Consider the following 19,795-nt stretch of genomic DNA (forward strand, 5'->3'; position numbering starts at 1 on the left):
ATTTGGAAAACCCAGAAATTTACTATGGCATTCCATAAAGAAAAGTTTTGGCTTTTTAGCTAATGACAGATAAAATAATAAATAAAGTATCAACTTTTAAAAGTAATAAAATCTGTTACTTAAATTTAGGAATGCTTGATACTGAACTGTAGATATAACAGCCACAGTAAGTATATGTCCCTCTTGACTGTTAGGAAAAAATTCTAAAAAGAAAGAATAAATTGGGCTGGGCGTGGTGGCTCAGGCCTGTAATCTCAGTACTTTGGGAGGAACAGGCGGGCAGATCATGAGGTCAGGAGATCGAGACCATCCTGGCTAACACGGTGAAACCCCGTTTCTACTAAAAATACCAAAACAAAACTAACCGGGTGTGGTGGCGGGTGCCTGTAGTCCCAGCTACTCGGGAGGCTGAGGCAGGAGAATAGTGTGAACCCGGAAGGCAGAGCTTGCAGTGAGCCGAGATCGTGCCACTGCACTGGGCGACAGAGTGAGACTCCGTCTCAAAAATAAATAAATAAATAAATAGAAAGCATAAATTGAATACAGAAAACCTAAATACTTTACAGATAAGCACAGTAATCAATTCAGTGCTGTAGTAATGATGAGACCACGGGGTGACTTGAGGGGAGGCCCATGCGAGGGGCTCTGTTGTGGGGCACACATCCAATCCTGCAGTCAAGATCATGATGGCTACCTTTAGGAGGTTGTCAGTGTTCAGATATTTCAGCTGTTGCAAACTTTTGAATGACTGGGTTTTTTTTGTTTGTTTCTTTTTTGTTATTGTTTTAAGTTTAAAATTTTTATTGCTACAAAGATGTTATAGCTGCAAGAGCTGGAGGCCCACCATACGTTAACCATTGTGGTACATCTGTCGTAGAGCTTTGCCTTCCTGTTATCCTGGATCGGGCTCTTGTTTTCCATTGACTGCACCCCACTATTATTAGCCAAGTTGTCCTGCTTGCTTCCCCTTTGGGAAGAACAGGCTTAACAAAGCTGACTTTGATCTGATAGGCGAATCTCTTGTGTTCTGTGTTGGTTTTTGCTTGCTATTCCTAGTAGGTGGCAAGAATAGCATGGCTTTGTGTGGTATTCCTAACGCATGGAACCTGAGATAGCTAACAGTAGGCCCTTAGTAAATAATTGTGGAATGAATGGCTGACATCCATACAATGTACAGTGGGATAAAGGAGAAGGAGCATATTTATTTTCTAGGGGAGTCTGGAAGGAATCCAAAGGTGGTGTTTGAGCTTAGACTTAAGGGATGAAAGGAATTGCTTGGGGACCAAGGCAATGGGTGAGTGTTTCAGACAGAGGGGATAGCATTTGCAAATGCACTGCATTTGGGAAAGCATCTTGTATGTAGGGAATTATTAAATAGTTCTGATTTCTAGGGTATGAAATGAAGCTGAGTGTGGTGGCTCATGCCTGTAACCTCAGCATGTTGGGAGGTTGACGCAGGAGGATCGCTTGAGGCCAGGACTTTGAGACCAGCCTGGGCAACAAAGTGAGACCTCCATCTCTACAAAAAAATTCTAAAATGGCCTGAGGTGGGAGCATCACTTGAGCCCAGGAGTTTGAGGCTGTAGTGAGTTAGGCTTGCACCACAGCACTCTAGCATGGGTGACAGAGTGAGACCCTGTCTTTATGAAAAAAAAGAAAAAAAAAGAGGAAGGAGATGAGGCTGAACAGCAAGGCAGGAAAATGATTAATATTTTCTGCAGAGCCATTTAGATGTTACTTTTTTTTTTTTTTTTTTTTTTTTTTTTGTGGGTTGCTGCCTGCCCTTTAGTGGGTCCTGAAATTAATTGACAAGTTAAGATTAGCACTTTTTTTTTTTTTAAGTGAAATATGCTGGACTAGAAACTATCAGATTCCATAGTGTATAGTAAGTCCTAGGTGTAACCTAGTGAAACTGTTTTCTAATACGTGTGTGTATATATCGTGCACATGTGTATGTGTGTACTGGATTGTAATGTAAAATGTATTTCAGTGATTTGGAGTTGAAAAAGTTTGAATGTCACAGTATTAGGTGTTGGGGAGTCACTGAATAATTTCAGTTAGGGAAGTGATATGATGAGACTTTAGTGTTAGATAACTCTTGGTGTGTATCTGGAGAATAGATGGGAAGAAATGAGAACAGGTAAGGTGATCACAATATCCTAGGTGAGAGAAGAAGGCTTAGAATAGGGTAGTGGCTGATGGAGTGGGCGGGAGGACGCTGATCTGTTCAGGAGGTGAGATGGCCAGGATTTGGTGAGAGGTGTGTGAGCTGAAGAGCAGGAGGAAACCAGAGCACCAGCCCCGGCCATGGGTGTGCGGGGATGCCAGTCGTATTAATAGAATAACTGCTTATTTACATCTTTTTCTGATTCACCTCTTGGTCATCTGGAGTAAAGTTTTTTCTCAGGAGAAAAGCAGCTCAGATAATTATTTTGAACCATAACAAATCTGAGCATAGGTTTGGTTCTTCCTGGAGATCGATGTTACCTTAAGCAAGCTTGTCCAACCCATGGGCCAGATGCAGCCCAGGATGGCTTTGAATGTGGCTCAACACAGCTTTGCAAAGTTTCTTAAAACATTATGAGATCTTTTTTTTTTTTTAAGCTCATTAGCTATCACTAGTGTTAAAGTATTTTATGTGTGACCTAAGATAATTCTTCTTCCAATGTGGCCCAGGGAAGCTAAAAGATTGGACACCCCTGCTCTAGAGGATGAGCTCCCTGGGCTCACTGACTCCCCACACCAGCCTGGCTAGGGTTCTGTTCAACCATTGACTGTTCTGTCTTCTGGCTTTTTTGCTACAGAAAAGCATGAAGCCAGTATTACTTTTAATTCCTCAATAGGTTCCCTTTTTTCCTGCTCCCCTTTTCCCCCTGTATCCTTTCTCCATCCAAACAACTTATTCTGCCTTCCTTTAAGCCAGGAAAAATACTTCAGTGTTTAAAGTTCTTATCTCTGGGGGGCAGGCTTATAGGGCTCCTTTACTTTCTGCTTGGTACTTTTCTTCATTTTCTGAAATTTTTACAGTGAAACATGTATTACTTAAAACATATTTTTTTTTATTGTAAATGAGCATGTCTGTTTTAAACAATTAACAGGAATATAACAATGTATTAAGTACAATGGGAATATATCTAGTAATCTCACTCCCCAGAGGAAATTCCTGGTAGCATTTTGGAGAGTTTCTTTCTGCACATAATGGCTCACACAATCATGTATAAGTATGATTTATGAAATGTAAATACCATCTTTCTGTAGGTCTATAACATGTACTGTTCCCCGCCCCACTTAGCAAATAGCATGGCAACCTCTATGCCAGTTACGTATAAGTTATAACTTATAAATCCAGAACTTTTTAGGGGCCAGGGAAGTCACATGAGCAATGAGAGTTGGCACAGTGTGGCTGCGATGGGTAGGCCCTGTGGTGAACTGATGGACTTGTACCTCTCATCTAAAGAGACAGCCAGTGCTTAGCTCTAGTCACGTATTTATTGCTGTGTGAGAATGCCAAAATGTGGGCCTATGTTTGTTGAATCTTTTGATGTTCTAAGAGAAGCTAGAAACCTAAAATTGTTTAGTTGAAATTTTGCAATTTTTCATACACCATGTAGTCCAATCTGCTGTCTGGGTTGTGGCTAGTGATATGCCAGTTTACCACTGGATATAGATGCATCTCATTCTATTTGAGTAGCTTTTAAGAAAATTTAAATGAGTGTTATCTTCTCCTTTATTTTTTCCCATTTACTCATCATTGAAGTGGATATGTTCATTTTCTACAATACTGGCAGATACCCTAGCTCAGATATGAAACTGAACAATAGATTAATCTATCAAGTTTTTGCAAAGTTTCTTTCTGGAGAATCCAGTGCTGTTCTATGAAATCCCTTAGCAGTACAATACTTCCACCCAGGACCTTATAGCCAGAGGTGGCTGTTTATTCTTCTTTCTTAACTGTATGGCAAACCATTCAGAGAAGTAAAAATTGTAGAGGCTAAATGTAGATGAGAGGCAATTTCATTCACTCACCAACTAACCTGTATGTAAGGACTCAATGGCCAGGGTCAACAGATGTTTTGTCCTTGGTCCTAATAGGTGTTTCTTCCACCCCATCTGGATTGCAGAATAACCAGAGAAAGCATGCGAGCAGGCTACAAAAAGAGTCTGGTTTTTTATTTGGACCCATTAGTATGAAGGGTTGGATTAATCTCCCAACAGATTTCAGTGCAGCCTCATTTCTAGTTCGTCATTGTATTGGCACTGAGTGGTTCTTTCCTCTTCTGGTTATATCATGGATATATGAAAGGAAACACACTAGTTTTAGGCATTACCCAATCCTTTGCTCACATCTCTTTACCCCTCTGAGCCGCCTTCTTCTCTGTAAGACATGATTGCTGATGCTGCCAGAGTTGTTGAGAGGATTGCATTTTAAATAGGATGACTCTGTGAAAGAAACCAGCATGTTGTTCCATAATGTTGGTTCCCTTCTCCTCTCTATTATTTCTTTCAACGTGAAACTTTTATCACATTTCATTCAAATGAGCTTTAAGAATATAGACTTTTCAGGTTGGAGACTGCATATTGACTTATGAGTGGTGGTAGCATAAAGAAGTAGAGCTGTCACTTGTGGCATTAACGTGCTTTAAGCAGAAACTGATTTTTTGTTTTGTTTTGTTTATGGTTTTTGACGTGTTTCTGTTTTGGTCTGACTAGGAGGAGCCTGATCTGGTTAGTGCAATTTATGGCCGAGGGATAGCCTATGGAAAGAAGGGACTACATGTGAGTATGTATTAGTTACGATTGCCATAGCGCCTACATGACCTGACACAGACCAGGGTTTTGCTAGAACTGCTACTGTTCATTGACCCTTGATGGCATGTGGAGTGGTATCTATCGTTCCAGTTCACAGATGAGAAAATGGCAGCTAGTAAGTGGTGGACTGGGGATTTCCACCCAGATCTTCTGAAGTAAACTTTGATAAACTGGATAGACTTAAGAAAAGCATGAGAACCTGCTTGCATTCCTAAGAGATATTCAATGGTCCAAGTGGAGACTGGGCATCAATAGTGAACTAGGACTTAGAGTTTGAGTTCCTTTCACAATTATTAAAGGTTGATGAAAGAATAAAAGGTTTTTTTTAGGTGTGTAAAATTTATTTTTATTTGTTATATTTTATACTTTTTGCACATAGGTATAATATCTTTGTAGCTGTAATCAAATTATTCCCCTTATTTCTTTGAGGAAGGCTGGAGGAGGACTATAATAATCATATTTTACACAAGCAAAGGTACTACGGTATAAAAATGAAGACTCCTGAAATTATATAGTAAATCACGAAATGGTGTAAGTTCAGTTTTCCAAATTTTTAGTCTAGGACATTATATGCAAACTTTTCTATTGTCTTATTGTATACTAAACATATTTGTGTGAAATTGTGCTTTGAGAGAGCAATACCACTTTTGCAACTTTTACATTAAAATATTAAAATTTTAACATTTTTATTTTATTACAATTTATAACATATTACAATTAATATTGTACTAACCTTGTGCTGGCCTACTGGAGAAACTTTGTGTATCTGTATACTTCCGAGACATAGAGGACTGAGAATGAATTCAGAATTGGGAATGGTGGAAGTGCTTAGGAAGGAAACGATATTTTACTCAGAGCATCAATGAATGACCAGGTTGAAGTTGCACTAGTAAAGTTCAGAGCTGCCTCTTCCTAATTCACATCTTTTAAAATTATACATCTTGAGATTAAATTTGCATGTATATTTAATAAAAAGTTACACATGCATTTTTAATGTAAAAGTAACATGCAAATGTTAAAGAGAATTTACCTAAACTTCTTAAGATATAGATTTATAGGCTTATGTTTTTGATAGATACTATCTTGACCCATTTCTGTTCCCCCATTGCTACTGGTCAGCATCATTTCATGTGCTGGTATCCACATACTCATCCATTGAGATTCATTGGTTCCACGTTTAAGTAGATTAAGTTTAGATAATATCCTGCCATCTGTGGAACTTGTGATAGGTAGCCGGGTCTAACATGTTATTGTTGAGTAAGTAGATAGACTTGAGTGAGTTAAATAATTGTAATATCATGATTGATTTGACATGGCACATCTCTTACATAGAAGTGAAGTTCATATTTATTTTTAAACAATTGGTTATATCATTACTAAATTATTAGTTTTCTCAGAAAATCTTTTTAGCCTGGTTTTGAGTAACAGTATGTCTCATACTAAGCTAATGCCTTTTCAAGGACATTAAGAATGCTGAGCTTGCTCTGTTCGAACTGAGCCGAGTAATTACCTTGGAACCAGATCGTCCAGAGGTATTTGAGCAGCGAGCAGAAGTGAGTGTGGTTTTCTTTTTCCCTCTGTCGTTATTGGATTAGTTGAATCTCAATATTTTTCCTACCATTTTATTACTTGTAAATTTTAATGCTCCCTTAAAACTCTTATGTTTTTCTGTGTAGGTACTTAATGCCTTTAAGCATGGTTGAAATTACTAGGAAACTATGGACCGAGTGATATTCCTGAACTAATACAGAAGAGTAATATTTAGTATGAAAATATGTGGTTATGATATGTACTACTTCTATAGCTATTCATTGAAAAACATAACACATATTTACTGTATATGTGCCCTACTCTAGCAAGACTTGATATGACTATTTGTCAAACTGGAATTCACAGCCCTTGGAAGCGTTCATTCTGCTGATGTGTATGTGTGTAAGCACTTACCTGTAATTCTTATGAGATAGACCTAGCTGCGTGGATACATAGATCAAGTGGATGATTACAGCCACATCTTAATGAAACTTGACATAGAGACAGATAACATGTGGTGAAGATGCCATGTAGTACTGGCTTAAGTAGACACGGGAGGTGCTTCTTTGGGAAGAGAAGAAGGGGAATGTTAGGAGTGTTTGCTGAGGCCATCAGAGGAAGCGAGGCTAGAGCTGATGCAATCCCATGGTGTGGTGGGGACAAGATGGAGGAGAGTGTTCAGCGCAGGGAAGAGAGTCTGTACAAAGGCATTCTGTTTTATGTTTTTAAGTGAAATGTGTTTATTTTACTTTCTGAAAATAATAAGCTATCTAGGCTTGATATGTGTTACTGTATTTAGTCTGAATAAAACAACTTTTAATCATCTGATATGATCTCATGTTTGAACTAAAGAAAAGTTACTTTTATTTTCTCTCGGGAGAGAAAACTAGTAAAGGAAGTGCTGAGGGTGTAGGAATTTAAAACTGTATTTATGATATTTTGTTCTCAAGATTATTGTGTCTTACAGTTCAGTCTCTTAAAGTGAATTTTGTTTTGTTGGGGATTTGGCTTTTGAATAAAATCTTTCTCAATGAATGATTTCATTTCTTACATCTTATCTATTTTGAATTGTAACGCTAAGGGTTAAGTGACTATAGTTTATCACTGCTTGAGACTTGCTGGTATTTAGTTGGTGTTTAGTGGCTAATTTGGTGACAACTTTGGTGATCATCTGCTTCTGGGAGAGGGGACTGATGCTTTTTCCCCTATATTGTTCTGGTTTGTGTTAAAATCTGATAAATCATGAATTAAATTAAGTATATTTAGGTAAGAATTATTTAACAGGTCTTTACAATTTGCATATCTCATAAAAAGCTACTGTTTATCAGAATGGCATTGGTAATTAGAAAATAATTTTAATTGTCTTATGTATAATAATATTCTCTTTTCTGGCATTATTGGGCAATAATGTTACTACATACTGAATTTTCCAGCTAAATTATAACATACCATTTATATATGTCAGAAGTCATTTTATGAGAAATCTTTCACTTTCATGCTTTCTGAAATATTCTATATTNCATAAAAAGCTACTGTTTATCAGAATGGCATTGGTAATTAGAAAATAATTTTAATTGTCTTATGTATAATAATATTCTCTTTTCTGGCATTATTGGGCAATAATGTTACTACATACTGAATTTTCCAGCTAAATTATAACATACCATTTATATATGTCAGAAGTCATTTTATGAGAAATCTTTCACTTTCATGCTTTCTGAAATATTCTATATTTGATGAACATAAGTTAACTTTTTAAAGTTACTCATTATTATGCATATTGATTGTTGTGCTGGGATATGATAATTCAGTTATGTACCTAGGGGTTGATAAACTCGGGAGGGATGATTTTCCTTCCAAAATACAACCCCAGCCCACTGTGCTTTTTGAATTCTCAGACTTATATTCAATTTCTTTCCTCTTTCTGAGCTATCATGCATACTACTGGTGATAGGCCTGCCCGAATCCTCTTTCTCGCTGATTTTAGAGTAGGAAATTATAAAATTTGGTAGAAATAACCTGTCTAATAGGGATAGAATAGACTGGGCATAGTGGTGCATGCCTGTAATCCCAAAATTTTGGGAGGCCAACACAGCAGGATTGCTTAAGGCCAAGAGTTTAAGACAAGCCTGGTCAATGTAGTGAGACCCCTACCTCTGCAAACAAATTTTAAAAAATAAATTAGCAGGGCATGATGGCATGACACTGTAGCCTAAACTACTCCAGGGGCTGAGGTAGGAGGATTGCATGAGTCCAGGAGTCCGAGGTTACAGTGAGCTGTGATTGTTCCACTACATTCCAGCTTGGGTGACAGAGTGAGACCCTGTCTCTAAAACAACAACAAAATAAACCCTAATTTAAGGACGTTTATTCAGGATAAAGTGCTTGGGCTTGATTGCATGAACACTGATACTCACTTTGGATTTTCTTATGTCTTTTTGGTTTACTTTTGCATTCTGAACTGTCTTCTGTATTTTCATGTTGCCTGAATACAACTGATTGCTGGCTCAAAAGAGCTTTTCCAAACAGGCTTGCAGATATTTTTCCTCCTACTCTGCAGATCATGACTCATGAGTTAAAAGTTGTTACACAAAAGGGCTGAAAGAGCATCTGGAATCTTAGAAGTTGTCATTCAGCTCTTCTTACCATAGAGGACAGAGCTAAAGTCCATGGCGGACTCTAATCTGTGTCCAATAATTTGTCTATTTTAATGGTTCAAAGTTGTCTTTCAGGTTAATTTTGACATCTTTGTGTATATATGCCAAATTTTGATTTAAAAGATAAAGTCAAGGAAAAAAAAATCACATTGTAAGAAAAGTAACATCTGGTACAACCCAGAATTAGTGGGTTTGAAATAGTGACAAGGCAGTTGCTGCAGTCATAGTTCATCAGTCTCCTGCTTGACTAGACAAAGATTAGTGGCACCTCAGCTGGTTGACTTTGAACACCACCGCATAGTGTATGGGGTCAAGGATTGCAGCCTGCTGAGAGTAATTTTGTGAGTGGAGTAGGGTGAAGTGGAATTGAAGAGTCAAAAACATTGGGATTTTAGGGTTGGTCATTGGTATTTTTCCTGATTACATGTTTGGGATTTCTAGATTCTGTCCCCTCTGGGACGAATTAATGAAGCAGTGAATGACCTCACTAAAGCTATCCAACTGCAGCCTTCAGCACGGCTGTACAGACATCGGGGAACCTTGTACTTCATATCAGAGGTGACTTGTTTTTGTCTTGAAGTATTTCTTTTTATGATGATGAAAATTTCATTTTTCCCTTGACCTCAGAAAGTGACTCTTCAATAGATTTGGGCTTTGGCTGTTTACTAATATATCTGTGTCATAAGAGTTATAGGCCGGGCGCGGTGGCTCACACCTGTAATCCCAGCACTTTGGGAGGCTGAGGCAGGAGGATCACGAGGTCAGGAGATCGAGACCATCCTGGCTAACACAGTGAAACCCAGTCTCTACTAAAAATACAAAAAAATTAGCCGGGCGAGGTGGTGGGCGCCTGTAGTCCCAGCTACTCAGGAGGCTGAGGCAGGAGAATGGTGTGAACCCGGGAGGCGGAGCTTGCGGTGAGCAAAGATCCTGCCGCAGCACTCCAGCCTGGGCGACAGAGCGAGACTCCGTCTCAAAAAAAAAAAAAATAAATAAATAAATAAAAATAAAGAATTATAAAAGCATTTTCTATAGCTGAAATTAAACCCAGTGGAGAACATTAAATACTAAAAACATTTTCTTGTTTGAGCTGTCAGCAATAACTAATTCTGGACTGGCATTTAAAAAAAGAGAAAGATAAATTTAGTTTGTGGATTGTATGTCAATCTTCCTTGCAAATGTCATCATAGAGAAGCAGGTGTGCATGTTGTCAATGTGATTATTAAACTTAGAGGTACAATTTGAATTTCTTTGGGTTTCACAACCCAAGAAACATACCCTGAGCTAGCATGGCTTTCCAGACTATAGCTTCTCTATGTAAGTGACCCAAGCCTAACAAGATTGTCTTTTATCATCAGAGTGACATTTATGATTGCCACAATTATTTCTGTGGCTTATAGTACTTTAAATAACAATTTTCTGTGCCAAAGAAAATATATTAAAAGAGTCTCAGCATAACACATTTTAATATTAATCTGTGGCACAATTATTTTGGAACTATCCAGTATGATAAAATGCTAGTACCAGAAATTTCTCTGACAGATTATTGCTATAATACTATTTGAGATAAATTTTTTTGTAGTCAAGACAGAGTGCTTAATTAAACCTTTGTCAGTTTTCTCACAATCGCTTTTCTTAAAAGCTCCCAACTATTTGAATGAGTAGTATAAGCATTTAACCAATATATAGTATCATGAAATGTTTCCTTTGAAGCCAAAAGGGCAGAGGATGAATTGAGATATTTTTTCTCTACCAGTCAAAATTAGGAAATGTTCACATATCTAATAAATACTATTTTATTTTTTCCCCACTCTCCTTTTGTAGGACTATGCAACAGCCCATGAAGACTTTCAGCAGTCCTTAGAACTGAACAAAAACCAGCCTATAGCTATGCTATACAAAGGTTTAACTTTCTTTCACAGAGGACTTCTGAAGGTGAAAGTGTTGTGCATATGTGTACCATATGATGACTCTGCTTCTCTTTTGTGGGTGGGAGGAATTTCTTTTGCTTGATGGCTGATCTGATGTAGAAGGTAATCTGAATCAGCATATTTTTTATTTGTTGAGCTTCTACTCTTTGCTGGGTTCCTGGAGGGAGATACAGAAAGAGAAAGGATCAAAGGTTAATAAGTGGGAGAAATGATACTTTACCTTTATAGAGGATACAGTTTGCAAAGCTTTTTCCACATATAATTTATCATATGGTAAACATACTCAAGAACATAATATAAACAAAGTGCTTTGAAAATGTAGATAAGAAAGATTCACTGGAACTGCAGAGTTAGAGAAAGTTCCAAAGAACAGGTGGACTTTGTCCTGGAGCTGGAAGACTGAGTGGGATTTGGGGATGGAAGTGGGAGAAGAAAAGCCCATCAGGCAGAGAGGAAAGCGTGGGTGAAGACTTGGGGAGATGGAAATACGGGCAGTTCACAGAGTGGGAAGTAGTTGGGTGTGGTTTAAGGGAGATGAAGCTGGAAGGTCGGTGGAGGGCAGGTCCTTATCCTGGAGTACTGTGCTAAGCATTTTGACTCAAATTTGCAGGCCAGAGGAGCTATAAATTCTAGATTGCCAAAATGCATAGGTTCCAGCACTGAGACCAAATCTGTAATTTAGAAAGTTGATTCTGACAGCATGGTGGCTGAGGAGATGGGGGACAGAAGGACTGACAGGGTGACATTGGTTGGGTCTAGGTCAGTGGGCATGAAACTTGACCCAGCTCCTTGAGAGACCACAGGGACAGGTTGGGAGACCCTTCTGAGATTGACTGTATTAGTATCACTTGAGGACTGCCTGACTGCTGGGCAGAGGAGGTAGAGGGAAACAGGAAAGCTATCTGAACTGACTGAAAGTATGGGCAGAAATGTGGCCTCTAGCCTGGCCCTTCCTCCTGCCCAGGCACTCGATTCCATGTTCTGATTCTGTGCTGGGAACCCATCGTGAGAAGGCTTATGCCAGAAGCCGGGGGCCTGGAACCTGACGAGGAGCTGCCTCTCTCACCTGGGCTTCCTTAGTGCCGCTCAAGGCCTGCCACATAGTAGGTGCTCTCACAAAGGACACATCCAAGCTACCTGATGGAAGACAGATGGGCCTGAGAACGAAATAGAGTCAGCCTGCACTACTGAAAAGTGATTCATTCTGATAGGAGCCCCAGAAGGTGGTACTTAACGACAACTTTGAAGGCTGTGAAGAAATTCAGTAGTGTGTGGCAGGGATGTGTTTTCTGACAGAAAGAACAGACATTTTATTACTGAAAGTGGTTTGAGGATCTGACATACATATATTTGGGTTGTGGGGAGAGTGTTTACCTGTGAAAAGGCTGCACATTGCAAATCCTCAGTGTTAAGGACAATGCCTGTCACATAGGAGGTGCTCAATACGTATTAGTGGAATAATGAATTTCAAGGACAGAGCATTGAAGTTGGTGTTGAAAGGTCTTGGTTTGAGCTCTTGCTCCAGGCTCCATGGGCAATCAGTTTCTCCTTCCACATCTATAAAGTGGAAACAATTCTACTTTCTGCCTCTTGGAGTGATCATGAGGATTCAATAAAATACTCCATGTGAAAAGTACTTTGTAAGCTTTAAACAGGAACTGAATATTAATTATTATAGATTATTTTATCTGTGAAAATTTAAAATTTTACAGATTCTAAAAGAAAACTCCCATTCCACTAAAAGCCAAACCAAAAGGAATTTTGCAGATTCTATTTCATAAACCTCACATTCGTTTTGGAAGTATGTGGAGGATGCTCCTAATAAAGACCTCTCTCTTCCCTCAGGATTCAAACTGGCAGCCGTAGGCTTTGAGAGCAATTTCTTAAAACATGCTTTGAGCAGCTGCCAGGTGGACTTGTCCAGTTTATTTTGTATCTACCCTCTGTTCCTCTCATCTTCTCTGACAGTCACCTTAAATTTTAAAAATTCAGAACTTCAGTACTCTACTCAAATAATATCCCTTGGATATCTCATGGAGGAGAAAAAGATTACAAATACAAAAAAATACCAAACTATTCATATTAAGAGGTTGAAAATATTTTTAAAAGTAAGCAAATGCAAACAATTTCACTTTTAATGTTGTTACTGTAAAGCCAGGTTTAGGAATATGGACGGGGCTCTTTGGGGTATTTGAAAATGAGAATTTTTCAGAAAAGAGAAACTAACCACAAATTGCACAAGAACTGAAATTCAGTTTGATTTGCTTTAGATCTGCGTGATAAGAACCTAGAAACAGTGCTTTCATTTTGAGCGTTAGAAGCCCCTCAGCCAACTAGTCCTACCAAGTTATTTGGTGCTCTGTCCTTTTCACCATGCTCATAAGCACAGCATCAGCAAGTATAAGAGATGGGAACTCTTGCTTTGCGTTTTTATAGATCTGCTGTCTGGGGAGGTTAGAGTGGTTACTTACTGTCTCCTTCATCTCAGCGGCATCCCCGTGAGGTATAGAAGGAGTGGAGGGTGTCCCTGTTACACAGGTCGGAAAACTGAGTTCATAGTGAAATGACTGAATTAATAAATGAACTTTGTTTAGATTTTTTTGTTTCTCTTGTTAACCTTAGAGACAAGTATTAAATGGACCAATAAGTTTGAGCTATTTTTATATCCTAAAGGTGGTCTCTCTTGGCCAACAGCAATTTAAAAATTAATTAAGTAGGTGATTGCTTATTTACTATATGATGTAATACGTTAGAAGTATATTAAGCACTATTACAAATTTTATGACTATTCAATTCAGGGGTTATATCAGGCATTTTGGATCTTCCTAGGGAAACAACAAAAGCTTTTCTATTGAATCCCATTGTTTTATCTATGTTGTAAGGATATTTCACAAACCACGTGTCCCAAGCACCATCAGCCTTCACTTTGAGAATTTTCTGAGAGTGTTCTCTTAGTTAACAAGGAACAGCCCTAGGGTGGTGGTTGCCTGTCAACTAGTAAGAAAGATGGGGACTGAAAATGGTGGGATGGCATTTGCCAAGCAAATTAATTCAGAGCCAGTTCATATGCTTAGAGATTGATTCATTCAAACGTAGTTTCTTTGTTCCCAACGCCTTAAAATCTTGATTCTACTATGTCCCCTCTTTGGCAGAATGAGGTAGAGAGCTGTGCAGTGATTAGACAGGAACCCTGAAACCAAAGACTCTTAAAAGCTGAAGAGAAATCAGACTTTGAAGAACTGTGGCGTCCAAGCATGCTGTAAGTGGAGTGGGCAGCCCCCTGGGCGTCTCCACCTAGCTGTCCACAAGCACTCCAGACTTAACACGCCCCGATGGGCTCGTTATTCCCTCCTGCCCCACCCCATCCCCACCTGCAACTGCCCTTTCTCCTGTACTTCCTTACTTAGTTAATGCTCTCGCCACCCACCCGAGCTCTTCAGCTTAAAAGCTTCCTACCCTTTCTTCTCCCTCATCTCCCATACCCAGGCAGCCACCAAACTCTGTTGTAGTTTGCCTTTCAAAATGTCTCCTGAGGTTGACCCTTCTTTTCTCTCCTCAGAGACAGTTTCTTAGTTTGAGCTTTCATTATCTCTTGCTCCAACTACTGCAGCAACTCCCTCATTTGGCTCCCTGTCTCCATTCTCTTCCCTCCCTAGTCTGTCTTTGTTGCTGCTAGTAGTAATCCTCTCTAAAAAGTACATTTCCTGAGGACATGCACCTGTGTGAAGCCCCCTAGTCCTCACTGCCTGCACAGTTTGGCCCAGGAGGCCTTTCCTTTCCTGGCCCAGCTTTCCACATTAGCCTGGTCTCCCATCTTTTCCCTCTCCCCTGCACCCACCCATGCACCCTGCACTCCTGCCTCACTAAATCTTCCACCATTTCTGAGTGATCTATGCCACTGTACAGTACTATTTCCCCTCTCCAAAATGCCCTGTTTCTTTACCAAATTCCTTTTCATTCTCCAAGACCCACTCAATTGTCACTTCCTCCCTGAAGCCTGTTCTGTTACCCCAGGCTCAGTTAGTGGTTTCTTTCTCCTCATTCTCAGAGACTTACTTATATCTCTATTGTAGCTCTTAATTTGTATTCCGATAACCTGGTGACACAATTGGCTTTCTAACTAGACTCCATTCTTAGAGGACAGAGATAATGACTGGCTCATCCTTGCCTCCCCTGCACCTCACACTGTCTCTGGCACATAGTAAGCACTCAATACATGTTTACTGAATTAAGAATAGAGTGGTAAACTCTTAAAAGATCAAGGTTACACCGTGGCAAGAAGCCAAACTAAAAGTGATCTTTAACATTTCTTAAATGTTAAAGTTTATCCATTCCCATCTCTCTACCCAACTGTAGATATACAGCAGGAGTCCTTAATTAGTAGATTGTCATCCCATTGTTGCCTTTGAAGAGTTTGCACACCAGCCTCTCTTGTCCTGCTGTCTCCCTTTCAGAGAAAATCAAGGTGCAGGGAATGAATGCCTTTTTGAAAGCGATTAGAATTTTACTGCTTTTGCAAAACAATTTTGTGTGCCTTACCAAATCATTAAATATTTATTGAGTGCCTACCATGTGCAAAGTATGTGGCATCTTCAGTAGTTTTCTTCTGTGAATTATCTAATCATGTGTAAAATTATCTAAAGTCAAGTCTTTTGCATTAAAGCTATTAGAGATCATGATGCCTTATAGCAGGTAACTTTAGTAAGTATGTCTTTTCCTTAGGAAAAGTGTTAGTAAGCTATATAGTCATAATTTTTTTATTGCAGTGTATGAGTCACAGTGAAAAGTACATTTAACATTGGTTAAAGCCTAGGTTGTTTCTACTTAAATAGAATGGGTCATTTGATTAATAGTTTTCATAGATGGAGAGGGAGTTAGGCAGTAGCCAAGTATACCGTGCATTTCCAAGGACAGCTTTCCAAAGCATAGCGCCTGCTTAGCAGTTCTCACTGTCTTAGCCACAGACTTGGTGTTAGGCAGACCCCAAACACCTCCAACTTAAGGTTTTTGTTTTGTTTTGTTTTACTTTTTCTTTTTCCTTGTAGATCATGGGAATCCTTCAGATGGTGAATCTAGGAGCCTTTTTGCTTGTTTTATAAACAGTTTCACATTGGGCTTTCTTTTTTGTCTCTTGTTTCAATTTTAAATGTTGCCAGTTATGATCGTTTTAAATTATTTCACACAGCTGTTAGGCTTGCTTTTGGTCCTAGGTCCTTTATTAAGGATATGATATTAATAATATGAAGGTGAAGTGATTAGTATTCGAAGTTTTAATGAAGTAGCTAGTAATAAAGTAGGTAAAATGGAAAGCTGATTTCCCATTGTAAAGGGGAGAAATTTAAGGCTCGTATTTTTCATAGTAATGCATTTGTTTACTGAAATTAAATCCTTCTGACTTATAGTTTATTGCATTTTCTGCCTGTCTTTTTTTAAAGTCCTCCTATTTAAAAGAAAATCTGTCAGACTATGTAGGATATATATTTAAATCCTTTTATGATTTAAGTGAAACTCAATTTTAACAGTTATGCAAATGAAATAATTTTCTGTACACTTTTTACAGGAAGCTATTGAATCCTTCAAAGAAGCTTTGAAGCAGAAAGTTGATTTTATTGATGCATATAAAAGTCTAGGGCAGGCGTATAGGTGAGTAAAATAATAACAGTTGGGGTAAGAGGGAGGCTGAAGAGTGGGGAGACAAGATAGCTTCACATAATATTTTAAAAGAAATGGTATTTCTTAACCAAAGGAGATGGGTATTTTGAATTGCACAAGTATGTATAGATTTGTTGATATTTTCTCTGGAATGCAGAAAAAATTGTATTAGAGGATGTCATGATACACAGTATTCTCTCTTAACTTCAGTGTGTGTGTTGGTCTAGAAAATGTTCGTCCTTCAAGGGTTGTTGTTTTGAATAGTGGCATTATAAGCTGTTGGGGTATAGATGCTGTTGCTACCTTCTTAGATAGTAACTAAGGTAAATTTCCTATGATCTCTTTGAAAAGTCCTAGAATGAAGGGATGGAAAAGTTGTGATTATAATGTACATCTATTGAGAATGAAAAGTTGTAACTAGAACTTGGCTTCCTGACTCCATGCATTGCCCATGCATTGCCCTGATGAATAGAGCTATTGTGACTTTTGGCTTAAAAAAAAAAAAAAAAAAGTAAGCCAGGAGAGGTGGCTCACACCTGTAATCCCAGCACTTTGGGAGGCTGAGGCAGGCATATCACTTGAGGTCAGCAGTTCGAGACCAGCCTGGCCAACATGGTGAGACCCCATGTCTACTAAAAATACAAAAATAGCCGGGCATGGTGGTGGGTGCCTGTAATCCCAGCTACATGGGAGGCTGAGGCTGGAGAATCGCTTGAACCCAGGAGTCAGAGGTTGCAGTGAGCCGAGATTGCGCCACTGCACTCTAGCTTGGGCGACAGAGCGAGACTCCGTCTCAAAACAGAAGAAAAAAAAAAAAAAGTATATTGTGTTATGAAAAGGAGGTAGGATGGCATGAGAGTGAAGGAGCTCATGACTTAGTTCTGCCTTGGTCATTCTGCAGGTATGAGTGCTTAACTTCTTGAGCTTCTGGCTTCTCACTTGTAAAGGTGCCACAAAAGCTAGAAAAGAAAGATAGTGACAGAAAGTCCCTTTATCAGGTGCCTTATTCTGGAAGGATTATATTCAAGAGCTTATTTATCTGATAGTTTGAGGAACTCTTATACTAACTTGGAAAAAGTGTGTCTGGATTTGTTTGGGGTTTAAGGGATGATATTTATGCTTCCTGTCTCACAGAATTATTGAATAGAAATTGAAAACAGATTTGAAAGCACCTTGTAAAGTGCTGTATGAATGTAAGCAGGAATTATATTTTTTAAAAATGTCCATTATTTATAGAGAATTGATGTATAGAACATTTTGAAGTTACTTCTATTTTTTTGTAATATATAAAAGAATGAACAGCTAGGCTCTGAGGCATGTGCCTGTGGTCCCAGCTTTTCAGAAGGTGAGGTGAGAGCATCACCTGAGCCCAGGAGGCTGATTTCAGCCTGTGCAATGCAGTGAGACCCGGTTTCTAAACCTATTTAAAAAGCAAATAAAGAGCAGATTGATCCATAACAACCATTTCCATTCTGGAATGGTTACAATTCTAAAATACACTTCTTTTTTCAGAATTCTAAATTATATAATGATTTACTAGATTTTAAGCAAAGCAACTTTGGGGCCCAAAAAAAAAAAAAATGCATTTTAAGGCTATGAATTTGATTGAGAATGATGAACTATTTAGGATTATAATTGGTATACTTTTTTCCAAATGGGAAAAGTATGTTTTTATCCATATATTAAAATTTACACACAGTTCTTTAGGGTTTGGGACTCATTGTGAATAATCAAGGAGAGGGGTTTGAATAAGCATCTGCCTTTGGAAATCAGCAGATGAATTTTCCCCACAGAATTTCAAGAGCTCTGTGGTTATCCTATAAGCTGGTAAGATTAGAAGTAAGTAGAATGTAATGTGTCAGAGGCTATAAAAAAGTAACAAAGGGAACACCCGCATCAAGGTATCTTGTTTACATATTGGTCCATAATTCTGAGGATAGCTTATTCTGTATGTTTCCTGTAATGTCTATACTGTATTCATAACTATTATCAAATACCTAGAGAACTGGGCAATTTTGAAGCAGCCACTGAGAGCTTTCAAAAGGCACTGTTGCTCAACCAAAATCACGTGCAAACCCTCCAGCTCCGGGGAATGATGCTCTACCACCACGGCAGCTTACAGGAAGCCCTTAAGAACTTTAAGGTGAGCATCTGTAAATAAGAACACTGTAATTGGAATTCTTGGATTATTCTTCATGAAGTTTAGTGAAACGAATAGAGAAGGGGGACTGAGAATAGTGTTTCCACTCCAACAAAAAGAAAGAGAAGAAATCATTGCCCTTGTCTTATAGACAAGGTCTGGTTTAACCTGGAGGGAAAACTAATTCCGGAGTAAAGAATAAGGCATTTCAAAGTTTTCTTAAACTCTATTGATACTAATGCAGCATTTTGTCCTCAGCGGTGTCTGCAGCTAGAGCCGTATAACGAAGTGTGCCAGTATATGAAAGGGCTCAGCCACGTTGCCATGGGACAGTTTTATGAAGGGATAAAAGCACAAACAAAAGTGATGCTGAATGATCCTCTCCCAGGCCAGAAGGCTAGCCCTGAGTATCTTAAAGTGAAGTATCTCCGAGGTAAGTCAGAAAATCATAGAATGGTTGATTTTTCTTTTTTTTTTTTTTTTTTTTTTTTTTTTTTTTTTTTTTTTTTTTGAGCAGAGCTCACTCTGTGCAGGGGCAGGAGGGCAGTGGCCGATCTCCAGCTCACTGCAAGGCTCCGCTCCGGTTTACCCATTCTCGGCTGCCTCAGACCTCCCAGTAGCTGGGACACAGGCCGCCCGCCACTTCGCCCGGCTTAGTTTTTGTATTTTTAGTAGATGATGGGTTCACCGTGTTAGCCAGGATGGTCTCGATCTCCTACCGTCCCGTGATCCGGCCCCGTTTCTCGGCTCCCAAAGTGCTTGGGATTACAGGCTTGAGCCACCGCGCCCGGCCGAATTGTTGGATTTTCATGCTCAAAGCTGTAGAAATCATATTACTTGACTCTTATGTTCCATATGAAACAGTGGAGTCTGAAAGAGGCTAGGTGACTTGTTCACAGCCACGCCTTGTCAGTGCTAGTGTTGAGACTAGATATTTATATCTTCGAAAGATCAGTCGAATGCGTTTTCTACCACTTTTAAAATTTTTATTTTCTAAAGCTAAAACAGTTTTTACTTAAGTTGAAAAGCCATATTTTGAACTAAATGTGACAAGCATCTGGAGTATTTGTGTCTCA

The 19,795-nt window shown here is 38.9% G+C and overlaps 1 protein-coding gene across 5 annotated transcripts in view; it reads left to right on the forward strand.

Annotated features, from left to right (window-relative positions):
• TTC13 (tetratricopeptide repeat domain 13) overlaps positions 1-19,795 on the forward strand; it is a 76,896-nt gene that overhangs the window by 31,713 nt on the left and 25,388 nt on the right. For 2 of the 5 annotated variants that reach the window (XM_017885584.1, XM_017885583.1), the window contains exons 5-11: positions 4,711-4,776; positions 6,270-6,362; positions 9,438-9,554; positions 10,821-10,931; positions 16,488-16,570; positions 18,581-18,722; positions 18,978-19,152. In XM_017885584.1, coding sequence (XP_017741073.1) covers positions 4,711-4,776; positions 6,270-6,362; positions 9,438-9,554; positions 10,821-10,931; positions 16,488-16,570; positions 18,581-18,722; positions 18,978-19,152 — 787 coding nt within the window. The remainder of the gene's footprint in view (positions 1-4,710; positions 4,777-6,269; positions 6,363-9,437; positions 9,555-10,820; positions 10,932-16,487; positions 16,571-18,580; positions 18,723-18,977; positions 19,153-19,795) is intronic. The other 3 variants (XM_017885586.1, XM_017885585.1, XM_017885587.1) reach the window with 2 other exon arrangements.

This window comes from Rhinopithecus bieti, unplaced genomic scaffold (genome assembly GCF_001698545.2).
Source record: "Rhinopithecus bieti isolate Rb0 unplaced genomic scaffold, ASM169854v2 scaffold_14839, whole genome shotgun sequence".
NCBI classification, from domain to species: Eukaryota; Metazoa; Chordata; class Mammalia; order Primates; family Cercopithecidae; genus Rhinopithecus; species Rhinopithecus bieti.